Source organism: Pituophis catenifer, unplaced genomic scaffold, assembly GCF_029215685.1.
Source record: "Pituophis catenifer annectens isolate HBS135680 unplaced genomic scaffold, rPitCat1.0.hap2 SCAF_3, whole genome shotgun sequence".
Lineage (NCBI taxonomy): Eukaryota > Metazoa > Chordata > Lepidosauria > Squamata > Colubridae > Pituophis > Pituophis catenifer.
In genome coordinates this window covers 1,120,451-1,132,778 of record NW_027256883.1, presented here as the reverse complement: position 1 = coordinate 1,132,778, position 12,328 = coordinate 1,120,451, and the positions used below count along the sequence as shown (strand labels likewise).

Here is a 12,328-nt window from a genome sequence, read left to right as displayed (position 1 = left end):
CACTGCTAAGAGTTCGATCCTGACTGGCTCAAAGTTGACTCAGCCTTCTGTCCTTCCGAGGTGGGTAAAATGAGGACCCAGATTGTTGGGGGCCAGAGGCTGACTCTGTAAACGGCTTAGAGGGGGCTATAAAGCACTGTGAAGCGGTATATAAGTCTCAGTGCTAAGTGAGAAGGGAGGGAGAGAGGGAGGGTGGAGGGAAGGAAGGAAGGAAGGACAGAAGGAAGGGCTGTGGTGGCACAGTGGTTAGAGTGCAGAATTGCAGGCCAGCTCTGCCCACTGCTAGGAGTTCGATCCTGACTGGTTGACTCAGCCTTCCATCCTTCCAAGGGCGGTAAAATGAGGACCCAGATTGTTGGGGGAAAGTATGCAAATAATGCTGACTCTGTAAAGGAAAAAGGGAAAAGAAAGTCCAGTTTGACTTTTGAAAAAGCAGCTTTTTGCTAGAGCTATTTTGACTCCCCTGCAGATGTTTTGGGCCTAGGTGGGTTCAAAGCATCCGCGATGAGTCCGTCTGCAACCTTATTTTGCATGAGTTAATTAGCACAACGATGCCCCACTTTTCTCTCGATTCCAATGCTTGAACCGTAAAAGGACACCGGCCCAAGCAATGGAAGTGAAACGCAAAGCCAGGCTGACCCAGTTCCTCCCCTGACCTCCTGCAGGCCCAGGGCCAGGCGCCAGACATGTTCTTCTGCCTCAGACTGCTGGAGGAGACGGGCATCTGTGTCGTGCCCGGCAGTGGCTTTGGCCAGAGAGAAGGCACCTTCCACTTCAGGTAAGCCCTCTCCTGCCCTGCCTTGAGCCGTCAGTGTGGAGGTAACTTCAAATGGTCACTAAATGAATGGTTATAAATTGAAGGCTACTTGTAACCTACCTACCTTCCTTCCTTCCTTCTTTCCTTCCTTCCTTCCTTCCTTTCCCTTCTCTTCCCTTCCCTTCCCCTTCCTTCCTTCCTTCCTTCCTTCTTTCCTTTCCCTTCCCTTCCCTTCCCCTTCCCTTCCCTTCCCCTTCCTTCCTTCCTTCCTTCCTTCCTTTCCTTTCCCTTCCCTTCCCTTCCCCTTCCTTCTTTCCTTTCCCTTCCCTTCCCTTCCCTTCCCTTCCCTTCCCTTCCCTTCCCCTTCCTTCCTTCCTTCCTTCCTTCTTTCCTTTCCCTTCCCTTCTCTTCCCCTTCCTTCCTTCCTTCCTTCCTTCCTTCCTTCCTTCCTTCCTTCCTTCCTTCTTTCCTTTCCCTTCCCTTCCCCTTCCCCTTCCCCTTCCCCTTCCTTCCTTCCTTCCTTCCTTCCTTCCTTCCTTCCTTCCTTCCTTCTTTCCTTCCTTCCTTCCTTCCTTTCCTTCCCTTTTTTCTTTCTTCCTTTCTCACGCCCTCTCTTCTCGCTCTCTCCATCCCAGAATGACCATCTTGCCTCCCGAGGAGAAGCTGGAGGTTCTCCTGCAGAAGCTGAGCCAGTTCCATGCGAAGTTCACCCGGGAATATTCCCAGGTCCAGCTGTAGCATGTCCAGGAATTCTGGCCGTAGTGAAGCCGGGGCAGTGGGTGGGCCGAGGGGGATCACCCTCTAGGCTTCATCCCACCTGCAGGGTGTATAAACGCCCCCAGCCCCATCCTTGTCCCACCTCCACTGACGAAAGCGAAGACCGGGGAAGGCTCAGGGCACAGATGGGCCTCTGAGAAGATCACCAGGCGTGCCTGACCTTCAAGGATCTACAGATGGACGTCTCCTACAAGCAGGACCCGGGCAGCTCTGGGCACCAGCTCCCTTGAGAGATTTGGGGTCATCAAGCCACATTGATGTCCCTCAACTCCTCCACATTCAGAGACCCAACCAGACCTGCCTTCTGATTTGGCCCCCGGTGCAGATGTGCCTTCATGCTCTCGGTTCCCCAGTGGGGTCTCTCTGCCCCCTTCATGGACTTGGCCAGGGGTCTCGCTGGCTCAGGGAAGGTTGCGATCCGTGGGGCCTGCAAAGAGGACATCAGGAGAAGCTGCCTGGCAAACCCTGAAGCCTTCTGGGATGAATGTTGTGCCTTGGGGGAAGAGAGGGCCAGGCCCCTCCCTCACATTTCTGGGAATGTGAAAGGGGGCTGCAGGGGATCAATAAAGCCAATCTGATCAATAGTTGAATCCCGTCTCTGCAGATTAATCAGTGGAACAGCTTGCCACCAGAAGTTGTGTGTGCTCCAGCACTGGAGGTTTTTAAGAAGAGATTGGACAACCATTTGTCTGAAATGGGACAGGGTTTCCTGCCTGAGCAGGGGGTTGGACTAGAAGACCTCTGAGGTCCCTTCCCACTCTGATATTCTGTTATTCTGATGTGTTATCCATTCAGTCGTGTCCAACTCTTGGCCAATCTCTGGGCCAGGCGGTTTCTCCACTTCTTCTGATCTTGCGCTGTTTCTTTGTGTTTTTTCTATGCTCCGGCCAGTGTTGGCTTTGATGGTATTTGGCCACCGTCTTTGGAGGCCTGGTTTCCTTTTACCCCTAACTCTTTGGAGCATAATTGCTTTCTCCAGTGAATTCTTCCATTTGGCATGGCCAAAGAAATGCCTCGGTAAGGCCACGCTTGGAATCCTGCATCCAGTTTTGGTCGCCACGATGTAAAACAAGATGTTGAGACTCTAGAAAGAGTGCAGAGAAGAGCAACAAAGATGATGAGGGGACCGGAGGCTAAAACATAGGAAGAACGGTTGCTGGAATTGGGTAGGTCTAGTTTGGTGAAAAGAAGGACCAGGGGAGACAGGAGAGCATCTTCCAATATTTGAGGGGCTGCCACAGAGAGGAGGAAGGGGGTCAAGCTGTTCTCCAAAGCACCTGAAGGCAGGACAGGAGACACTGAATGGACACTGAACAAGGAGAGATTCAACCTGGCAATAAGGAGGAATTTATTAACAGTGAGAACAATTAAGCAGAGCAATGCCTTCAGCAGTTGTGGGTGCTCCACATTTTTAAGAAGAGATTTCACAGCCATCTGTCTGAAATGGGATAGGAGGGTCTCCTGCTTGAGCAGGGGGCTGGACTAGAGGACCTCCAAGGTCCCTTCCAACTCTGTTCTCCTAAAGTGAGAGAGAGATTTGTGGTTTTCCAGGGGCGTCTCTGGGGTTTCTCGATCTGCTGCTTGCTGCTTAGTCACATTTACTGTCCAAGGATTATGCAGCAGCCTCCTCCAGCCCCACTGTGACTCCTCTTCTGACATCTCAGCCACTTGCCTGTCCAGGCTTTCATCTGGTCCTTCTGCCCCCTCTTCGTCAGTGCTGAAGAAGCCTTCTCCAACATTGCCTGGCTCGGCCCCTGGGATCTCTTGCTGCATCTGGGTGGCCTCTGGCTGCCAGGGTGTAGCAGGATGGAAACCCCCTTCAATGTTTTCCATCGTTGATTCAGTCTGGGGCTGCTGTGAAGTTCTCCTCCGTTGAAGGCCTCTGGTCACAACAGGGGAGCTTCTCTCACAGGTTATTTTGGAGGGCATCTCGCCTTTTCAACAGCTCCTGGAGTGGAGTTCTGCTACCATTCCCTCTGCTACCATTCTGTGGAAATTGGGATCGTAGAAAACACCCAGGAGCATAGAAGAGTCCAAAGGCAGATGCATGAATAAATGTGATAAATGTATTTATTCATATAACAAAACATATTAACTATATACAAAGGCTGTCTTGATATCCATTAGGATAGGGGGCACACAGCGTGTGTGACTACCCCTATCAAAGATCACGTCTCATGGAGAACAAACGTAAAAGGGAGCTTGGTGGAAAGGTTAGAGGGGTTTTTATACTCAGTGTAAGCCCCTCCTCTCCACATAGGGGTGGGGGCACTTTCTGCCTCCACTAGTGTCTGTATGATATATGTGCCAATGGCTTGCAAATACTTGACACCCACCCACGATCTGGGCTTTCTCACGGAGACACGTTGGGTCGTCAACCCCAAGGAAGAATGAGAGGAGCCTGGGTGCTCCTCCAGTTCACCATCAGGAGCCCTCTTGGCCACACCTATCGAATCCCAGGGCTGGAAGGGACCTCAGAGGTCTTCTAGTCCAACCCTCGGCTCAAGGCAGGAGCCTCAGACCACCCAAGTCTGTTTTTGGAAGCCTCCAGTGATGGATCGTCTTTGGGATGAGACGTTCCTCTTGGGTGTCATCTTAAAGGGATCAAGGAAGCAGCTGGTTTGGCCCTCTTCGGAAAGGACATTGGCTGCAGGTGTCCCCACCTGAACCTCCCTGGCTTCCCCTCCTCCCCTCCCCCACCTCCATTTCCCAGCAATATTTGTAGATTGTCCTCGACTTACGAGCACAATTGCGCCCAACATTTCTGTTGCTAACCGAGGCACTTGTTAACTGAATTTTGCCCTATTTTATGGCTTTTCTTGCCACTGTTGTTAAGTGAATCATTGCGGTTGTTAAGTCAGTAACATGGTTGTTAAGTGAATCCGGCTTCCCCATGGACTTTGTTTGTCAGGAGATCACGTGACCCCGGGACACTGCGACCGTCATAAATACAAGTTAATTGCCAAGCTTCTGAATTTTGATTACATGACCATGGGGGATGCTGCAATGGTCGTAAGTGTGAAAAACGGCCATAAATCCCTTTTGCAGGGTCACTAAACAAATAGCCAATAGCCCATAGGCTTATATCCCGCTTTTACAGCCCTCTCTAAGAGATTTACAGAGTCAGCCTCTTGCCCCCAACAATCTGGGTCCTCATTTTACCCATCTCGGAAGGATGGAAGGCTGAGTCAACCTTGAGAAGGTGAGAATCGAACTGCTGGCAGTGGGCAGATTTAGCCTGCAATCCTGCACTCTAACCACTAATGCCACCACAGCCCTTCCTTCCTTCCTTCCTTCCTTCCTTCCTTCCTTCCTTCCTTCCTTCCTTCCTTCCTCCCTCCCTCCCCTCCCCTCCCCTCCCCTCCCCACCTCTCTCCTTTCCTCCCTCCTTTCCTAGCACTAATAGTTAGACTCATATACTGCTTTACAATGCTTTCCAGCCCTCTCCAAGCAGTTTACAGAGTCAGCCTCTGGCCCCCGACCATCTGGGTCCTCATTTTACCCTCCTCGGAAGGACGGAAGGCTGATGGTTGTAAGTTGAGGACTGCCTGTATTCAGGTGCCTGCAGGTTGTGTGATGCTCTTTGCTGCATCTTCCAAGAACCTTCCAAGGTCTTCTACAAGCATCCAACAAGGTTTAGAGGTGGGATCATCCCTGCTGTTTTGCACCTGAGGCAGGGGGAAGGAAGAGTCCCTGGGGGGAATGGGGCCTCCAAGCCCTCTTTTACTCCAGGAACAACCCCCCCCACCCCCCACCCCCCCCCACCCCAGCCATGGAGCCGGCTTTCCTTGAGCAGGGACTCTGTCCTCCTGGAGACCCAGAAGCTTCTGCAGGATTCTTTCTGTGCTCAGGTGCCACGATTAGGGAATGCAACCAAGGGAGGGGCATTTTTAAAAACCTGCGTACCTTGCCTGGTTCCATTGCAGGAAAAGCAGCTGGTTGTAGTTCTTCTTTAATGAAGAGAAGGACCAGGGGGGACATGACAGAAGTCTTCCAATATCTCAGGGGCTGCCCCAAAGAAGAGGGAGGCAAGCTATTCTCCAAGGCCCCTGAAGGCAGGACAAGAAGCAACGGATGGAGACTAATCAAAGAGAGAAGCAACGTGGAATTAAGGAGACATTTTCTGTCAGTTACTGTAGAACAATTAACCTCAGTGGAACAACTTGCCACCAGAGTTGTGGGTGCTCCACCATTGGAGGTTTCTAAGAGGCTGGGCAGCCACTGTCTGGAATGGCCCAGGGCAGGGAGTCTCCTCCCATTGGACCTGAAAAACCCTTCCAACGCTGTCATTCTGTGAAGTCCAGGCTGAGCCCCTCCAAAACCAGGCGAGGGAGTGAAAGTCTGCAGAGAAGTGGCTCCAGCATGACCCTAGTTGGCCCAGAGAGCAGACGGGAGCGCTGGAATAGTCGCAGGGAAGGCAGAGGCCCATCGTCCATTGTTTTGGATCCCTGCAAAATATTCCTCATCTAGGCGGGTCCCTTCTCTCTCCCCCCCCCCTCACCCTTCCTGGCCAGAGACAATGCTTGCTTTGAAAGGGCTTCAGAGGCCGTGAAGTTCTGTCTCCTCTTTGCATTCTCTGCGCAAGATACGATCGGCCCTCTGGGCACCTTGCCCGCTGGGCTCTCTTCCAAAGGGGCGCTTCCAGGTAGCGGAGCCGTATGGCTGCACCGGCTGAAATAAACCCATCCCGATCTCAGGGTTGCAGCCGAGCCTGGCATTGTGGACTTCCAGAGGTCTTGGGTTGCAGCTCCCATCGGTGGCCTGGCTGGATGAGATGGGAGTTATAGTTCAGCCATCTGGTAGGTGTCAGTTTGGAGGAAACACCCCCCCTCCCTGATGAGAGTCAGCTGGCCAATGCCAGAGCTGTTTTTTTCTTCTTCTTCTTCTTCTTCTTCTTCTTCTTCTTCTTCTTCTTCTTCTTCTTCTTCTTCTTCTTCTTCTTCTTCTTCTTCTTCTTCTTCTTCTTCTTCTTCTTCTTCTCCTCCTTCTCCTTCTCCTTCTCCTTCTCCTCCTTCTCCTTCTCCTCCTCCTCCTCTTCCTCCTCCTCCTCCTCCTCCTCCTCCTCCTCCTCCTCCTCCTCCTCCTCCTCCTCTTTTACCACTTCAGGTATGAGAGACACAAATTTCCTGACAACGAGAACAATTAAACTCGGTTTGATAAATGTGTACCGTAATTTACAGGTAACAAATGATAAATAGTAATTAACAAAATTGGAAGGATTAGGGTTAGTTGCCAAGCATCTGAATTTTGATCATGGGGATGCTGCAATGGTCGTAAGTGTGAAGAACAGTCATAGGTCACTTGTTTCAGTGCTGTTGTAGCTTGAGATGGTCACTAAATGAACGGTTGAGGACTACCTGTCCTCTGTTGGCTCCCCCATCCTATGAGAGTCCAACTCTGGTCACTCTGAGAGCAGAAGAAGAGGGTCCAGCGGCCAAGCAGGACATCAACCTGAGCGTAGGGCTTGAGCTTTCTGCTGCTCCCAACAGAGTCATCCAGGGCTGGGACTCTGGTAGGATGGAGGAGCCAGCAGAGATATCGTGGCCATGGAGGAGAGCCTGGCCCTGAGCCTTGGTCTCCTCCCAAGAGGACCTCCTGCACTGTTGAACAGGAGCTGAGCCAAAGATCTCTCGGAGCATTTCTCCTGATGTTCAAGCAAGCCAAGCCCCAGCTGGGACCCAGAAGTCTGGGGCAAACCGCCCTCTGGACCCCGTCCAGCACCCCACGTGCTTTCCCTTTCATGATCCACTGCAGCTGCTTCTGGTGGCTCTCTCTCCCCTCTTCACGCAGAGGATGGCTGGGCTCTGGAACTGGCTGCTGGCTGTGGGTCTCCTGGAAGGGCTGAGGGGGGCCCTGAGCTGCGTGCCTCCTCCAGGGGGTAAGAAGGGGGAAGGGGGGGGTTTCTGTTGTGGGGAGATTCAGCACAAAGGTTGGGAGGGAAGTGGCTTGGGGCAGGGGAGATCTTGGCTTGGAGAACATCTAATTCTTCTTTTGGAAGATCTAGAAGAACTTTGGAGGGTCATAACAAGAAGGATGACATGTCTAGTCTAATGAAAAGAAGGACCAGGGGAGACAAGACAGCAGTCTTCCAGTATTTGAGGGGCTGCCACAAAGACGAGGGGGTCAACCCATTCTCCAAAGCACCAGAAGGCAAGACAAGAAGCAACAGATGGAAACTCATCAGGGAGAGAAGGAGCATGGAATTAAGGAGAAATTTCCTGGCAGTGAGGAGGATAATTAACCAGTGGAACAGCTTGCCACCAGAAGTTGTGGGTGCTTCAACACTGGAGGCTTCCAAGAAGAAAGTCACCCCAGCCTCCTGCCCTTCATCTATGTTGGACTAATACTGTGCACCATCCCCACCTGGGGACAGATCCCTCCAAAGCCACACCCACCTCCATCTCCATCATAGGATGGCCATCTTAGTGCTGACCTGCCATGGGTCCTGCCCTCTTTCTCCAGGCAGAGGCCATCCGTGAATTGCAGGCTGACCCTAAAAGAGGCTAGCTGCATTTGGGAGCTGCCCCAGGGAGGTTAGGAGGCTCTTCCAGGGTCCATTCCTGCCACACAACTGCCAAGTTGCTTCCCCTTTGGGTCTTGGGAACATGGACTCCTCACTTGAGGATGCTGGATGCCTCCTCCTCCTCCTCTTCTGTTGGCTTAATCCTCCTCCTCCTCCTCCTCCTCCTCCTCCTCCCCCTCCCCTTCCTCCCCCCTCCTCCTCCTCCCCCTCCCCCTCCTCCTCCTCCTCTCCAGGAAGCTCTTCCTCTCCTCCAGCACCTCCCCTGGGGTCTCGCTTCTTTCTCCTCTGCAGCCCTCCAGAGAATTTGCATTAGAGCTTGGAGGAAGAGGTAGGAGTCACCCAAGATCACGAGAGATGAAGGGGAAGGGTTTTCTTTGCCACAGGGCTACCAATAATGTTGGGGCATGAAGACGAAAGGGGATTTCTGGCTGTTCACCTCCTCCTCCTCCTCCTCTTCTCTGCAAATCCCCGCTCCCTTCTAGCACTGATGATGTTACCTAGTTGGGTCATGCAATGTCTGCAAGAAAACAACCAAGCTCAGAGACCACCAAGGACCTCTCAGTTCTCCCTCTCCTCCTCCTCCCCTCTCCTCCCCCCTCCTCCTCCTCTATTCTCAGTCTAAGGAACGGGTGGAGAGCCAAGCCATCAACCCATGTCTCCCTTTGCCCCTCAGCCAGGAACTGGGCAAGAGGCCAGCCTGCCACCCAGTCCTCCACGTACCCCCAGTGGGGCACCGTCTACAGCCGAGCAGAGAGTGCCGTGGATGGCAACCGTGACGGGGACTGGCGCCATGGCTCCTGCAGCCACACCCTGGCGGAGGAAGAGCCCTGGTGGAGCCTGGATCTGGGCGCCTCCTACGCCATCTCGGCCGTGGTGGTGAAGAATCGCCAGGAGTGCTGCTCGGGACGGCTCCAGGGGGCCCAGATCCACGTGGGAGACTGTGGGACCGACCACGGCAAGTGCAACCCAATGTAAGGAGTGCCAGGGTTCCAAGGGATACACCCATAGCAAACAAAACTCCGAGGCAGGTAGATTCCAGTGGGCCCATCGACCTCCTCTAGAGGATCGTTGTTCTTGCCTCCCTCGTCCAGGTGATTGGCGCTTTCTCACTGGAATGCAGCCAGGCAGCCAAAATCTTCCTCCACCCGGTAGAGCTCCTAGGTGGCCGGCCATTTGGTGCGGACTTTGGGCTGGGCACCCACCTGGCGCACGACCTCCGCCACCACATCTGCCACCTGCTCAGCCTCCAAGGGGGTCTGTAGACTTTCTAGGGCTCCTCCGCAAGCTCACCTCCATCTTCCCTCAGTCTTCCTGGTGCCCAGGTAGACCGAGTAAGCAGGCAGGACTCAGGACTCTGGATAGTGGCTCCGGTTGGAGCATGGTGGCGCAGTGGTTAGAGTGCAGTACTGCAGGCTACATCTGCTGATCACCGGCTGCCAGCAGTTTGGCAGATCGAATCTCACCAGGCTCAAGGTTGACTCAGCCTTCCGTCCTTCTGAGGTGGGTAAAATGAGGAGCCAGATTGTTGGGGGCAATATTCTGACTCTGTAAACCGCTTAGAGAGGGCTGTAAAACACTGTAAAGTGGTATATAAATCTAAAGGATATTACTGTTGCTAGTTGAGATTTAGGTGAGTCGATTTAATGTCAGGATTCCAAGTAATAGTTCCACATCAAGCAAAACTCCGAGGCAGGTAGATTCCTCAAAGAATAGTTTTATTCGGGCTTATCATATTGGCACAGCTCTGGTGAAAACCGACTCTGCAGGTTTCTGCGGTTTTCACCTAATTAAAAGCAAAAGTTTTCCCTCAGCCCCAAACAGTCAGTCACATGGTCCAATCAGGGTGCCATCCGGTTGCCTGGTAACATCACTCCTCCTTCCTCTGACCAGGTGTGAGAACGTCCTTGGTTCCCAAGAGACAGTATATTGTTTTGGCTAAAAAACCCCAACTATCTCTAATCCCCCTAATTCTCCAGTGTGGCAGCACTGAAGCTTCCAAGATGGCTCCGGTCAGGTCAGCTTCAGGGTGGACAAGGAGCCTCCCCCCCCCCAAGGCAAGGGGGCCGAGAGGCAGCTGCTTTCTTTGCAACGGGGCCCAGAGGGTGCCCGAAAGGTGAACTGGCAGCAATCCCTGCGTGGATGACATGCCAGCCTTTTTCTGCATGTGCTGCATGTATGGGAGTCTTTAACCCCAAGTAAGTTGAGTTTTTACCTCTGCAGCTGTGGGTCCGTCTCCAATGGCAGCGCCGGCTCCCTCAGCATCATCTGCTGCGACGGACGGCGAGGACGCTACGTGACGGTGGTCATCCCTGGCCGAGCAGAGTACCTGACGCTCTGTGAGCTGGAGGTCTATGGCTCCAGAGTGGGGAAGGGGTGCTAGAGGGCATCGAGAGGGGGACTACGAGCCGGACTGGAATGGCTCCCTAATAAAACTCCTGATTCAAGGAATGCTTTCTTGTTTCCTTCCTCCGTCGGCAGGCCAGGTTTGAGAAGCCAGCTTTCTTGGCCTGTGCTTGGTCTGTGCTCTTGGTCAGCAATCGTTCTCTCAGCCAGGATGAAGGTTTCTTAGGGATGAAGGAGGGAGGAAGGTGCAATATCCCACTTCAGATGCACCCATCCGGTCGGCCTTTGAGGAAGCGCAGAGCAAGACAGAGGCAGGAGGGAGTCCAGCAATGCTGCTTCATTTTTGTAGGGGGGTCATAAGAGAATCTTATCTAAAGTTGCCCTTTCTTTTCCTTCCTTCCTTCCTTTCCTCCTCCTCCTCATTTCTATGTTGTTTTTCTCCTTGATTTGTGGCTTTAACACAAGTCCTCTTCGGGGTGGCTACTTTTTTGGGAAGAGACTGCTCGGCATCCCAAGCACACAGATTGTTTTAAAAGTTAGCAACTAAACAGATGTTCCACATGAGGAATAAAGGCTGCCACCCAATGGGGAGATTTTATTACCAGGCCAGCCTTGTTATGTCTAATACAGGGCTGGTGTGCCATTTCTCTCTCTCCCCCTCTCCTTCTCCCTCTCCCTTTCCCTCTCTCTCTCTATATATATAATTCATCTCTCTCTCTCTCTCCTCTCCCTCTCTCCCTCCCTCCCCCATCTTGTTTTCTCTCTCTCCCCCTCTCCTTCTCCCTCTCCCTCTCTCTGTCTATCTGTCTGTCTTTCTATCTATCTATCATCTATCTATCTATCTATCTATCTATCTATCTATCTATCTATCTTTCATTCATCTCTTTCTCCCTCCCTCCTTTCCTCTCCCTCTCTCCTTCCCTCTCTCTTCTTCTCCCTCTTTCCCTCCCTCTCTCTTGCATTTTCTCTCTCTCTCCTCCTCTCCTCCTCCCTCTCCCTCTCTCCCTCTCTTCATCCATCCATCCATCCATCCATCATTTTTTATCATCTATCATCTATCTCTGTCTCTATCATCTATCTATCTATCTATCTATCTATCTATCTATCTATCTATCTATCTATCTATCTATCATTCATCTCTCTCTCTCTCTCTCTCTCTCTCTCTCTCTCTCTCTCTCTCTCTCTCTCAAATTTATTAGCTGCCCGTCTTGCCACAGTGTAACCCTGGGAGGCTTACAATATGAAAAGATAAAAGTGTATAATTTATAACAAACCCAATACTATAAATACTATAAGAACTATAAAATCAACCTAGCTCAAATGGTTGGTGGGGGGAGGGAATTCGATGAGAATGGGAGAGGGTGGGATCTGCTGAAGGGATCTGAACTCTCCCGGCTTCCAACCGACTCTGAAGTTGTGGTTTGAGATGGTGGCTCAGCTGGGGCCTCTGAAGGTGGGGCCTTTGGGTTCTGGGCTTTATGCCCCCTTTGCCCTTCATTTTTAGGTGGGGGGTGGGCCAGCCTTGCTCCAGCTGTGATTTAATAGACATTTTGTTTGGAGTGGCTCCTGATTTACTGAGGCCAAATGTTATGTGTGTCCAACATAACTTACAATACTGGAAAAGCCGGACTGGGCCTCTGCTAACCCCACACAGATGGTTAACTCAAGAAGCAAAGAGCCCCACAGATCTTAGAAAAACATCTTTAATCCTAGTTAGAGTTTTTTTTTAAAAAAAACTACCTCTGAAACCAGAATCCCGAAACCTGGAGATCTTTGATTCAGGCAGGCGTAGAGCAAGCCAGTTAAGGAAAATCTCTTTGAACCATTTGGCTTCCTTGATCCCCACATCTGGACCTTGCTGCCTCTTGGGCCACCTGCTTCTCACCCTCTCAGAAGCAGGTGTTCACCATCCCCAGATTCTCCTCTGG

At 52.0% G+C, this 12,328-nt stretch overlaps 2 protein-coding genes across 2 annotated transcripts in view; both read left to right on the top strand.

Moving 5' to 3' along the window:
- GPT (glutamic--pyruvic transaminase) overlaps nt 1–2,124 on the top strand; it is a 33,212-nt gene extending 31,088 nt beyond the window's left edge. The window contains 2 exon segments of the mRNA XM_070940198.1: nt 666–778; nt 1,393–2,124. Coding sequence (XP_070796299.1) covers nt 666–778; nt 1,393–1,495 — 216 coding nt within the window. The 3' untranslated portion in view covers nt 1,496–2,124.
- A 5,203-nt stretch (nt 2,125–7,327) lies between these two features.
- Nucleotides 7,328–12,328, top strand: part of LOC139314084 (uncharacterized) — an 82,752-nt gene continuing 77,751 nt past the window's right edge. The window contains exons 1-3 of the mRNA XM_070939607.1: nt 7,328–7,412; nt 8,731–9,028; nt 10,278–10,430. Of these exons, the coding sequence (XP_070795708.1) occupies nt 7,328–7,412; nt 8,731–9,028; nt 10,278–10,430 (536 nt within the window). The remainder of the gene's footprint in view (nt 7,413–8,730; nt 9,029–10,277; nt 10,431–12,328) is intronic.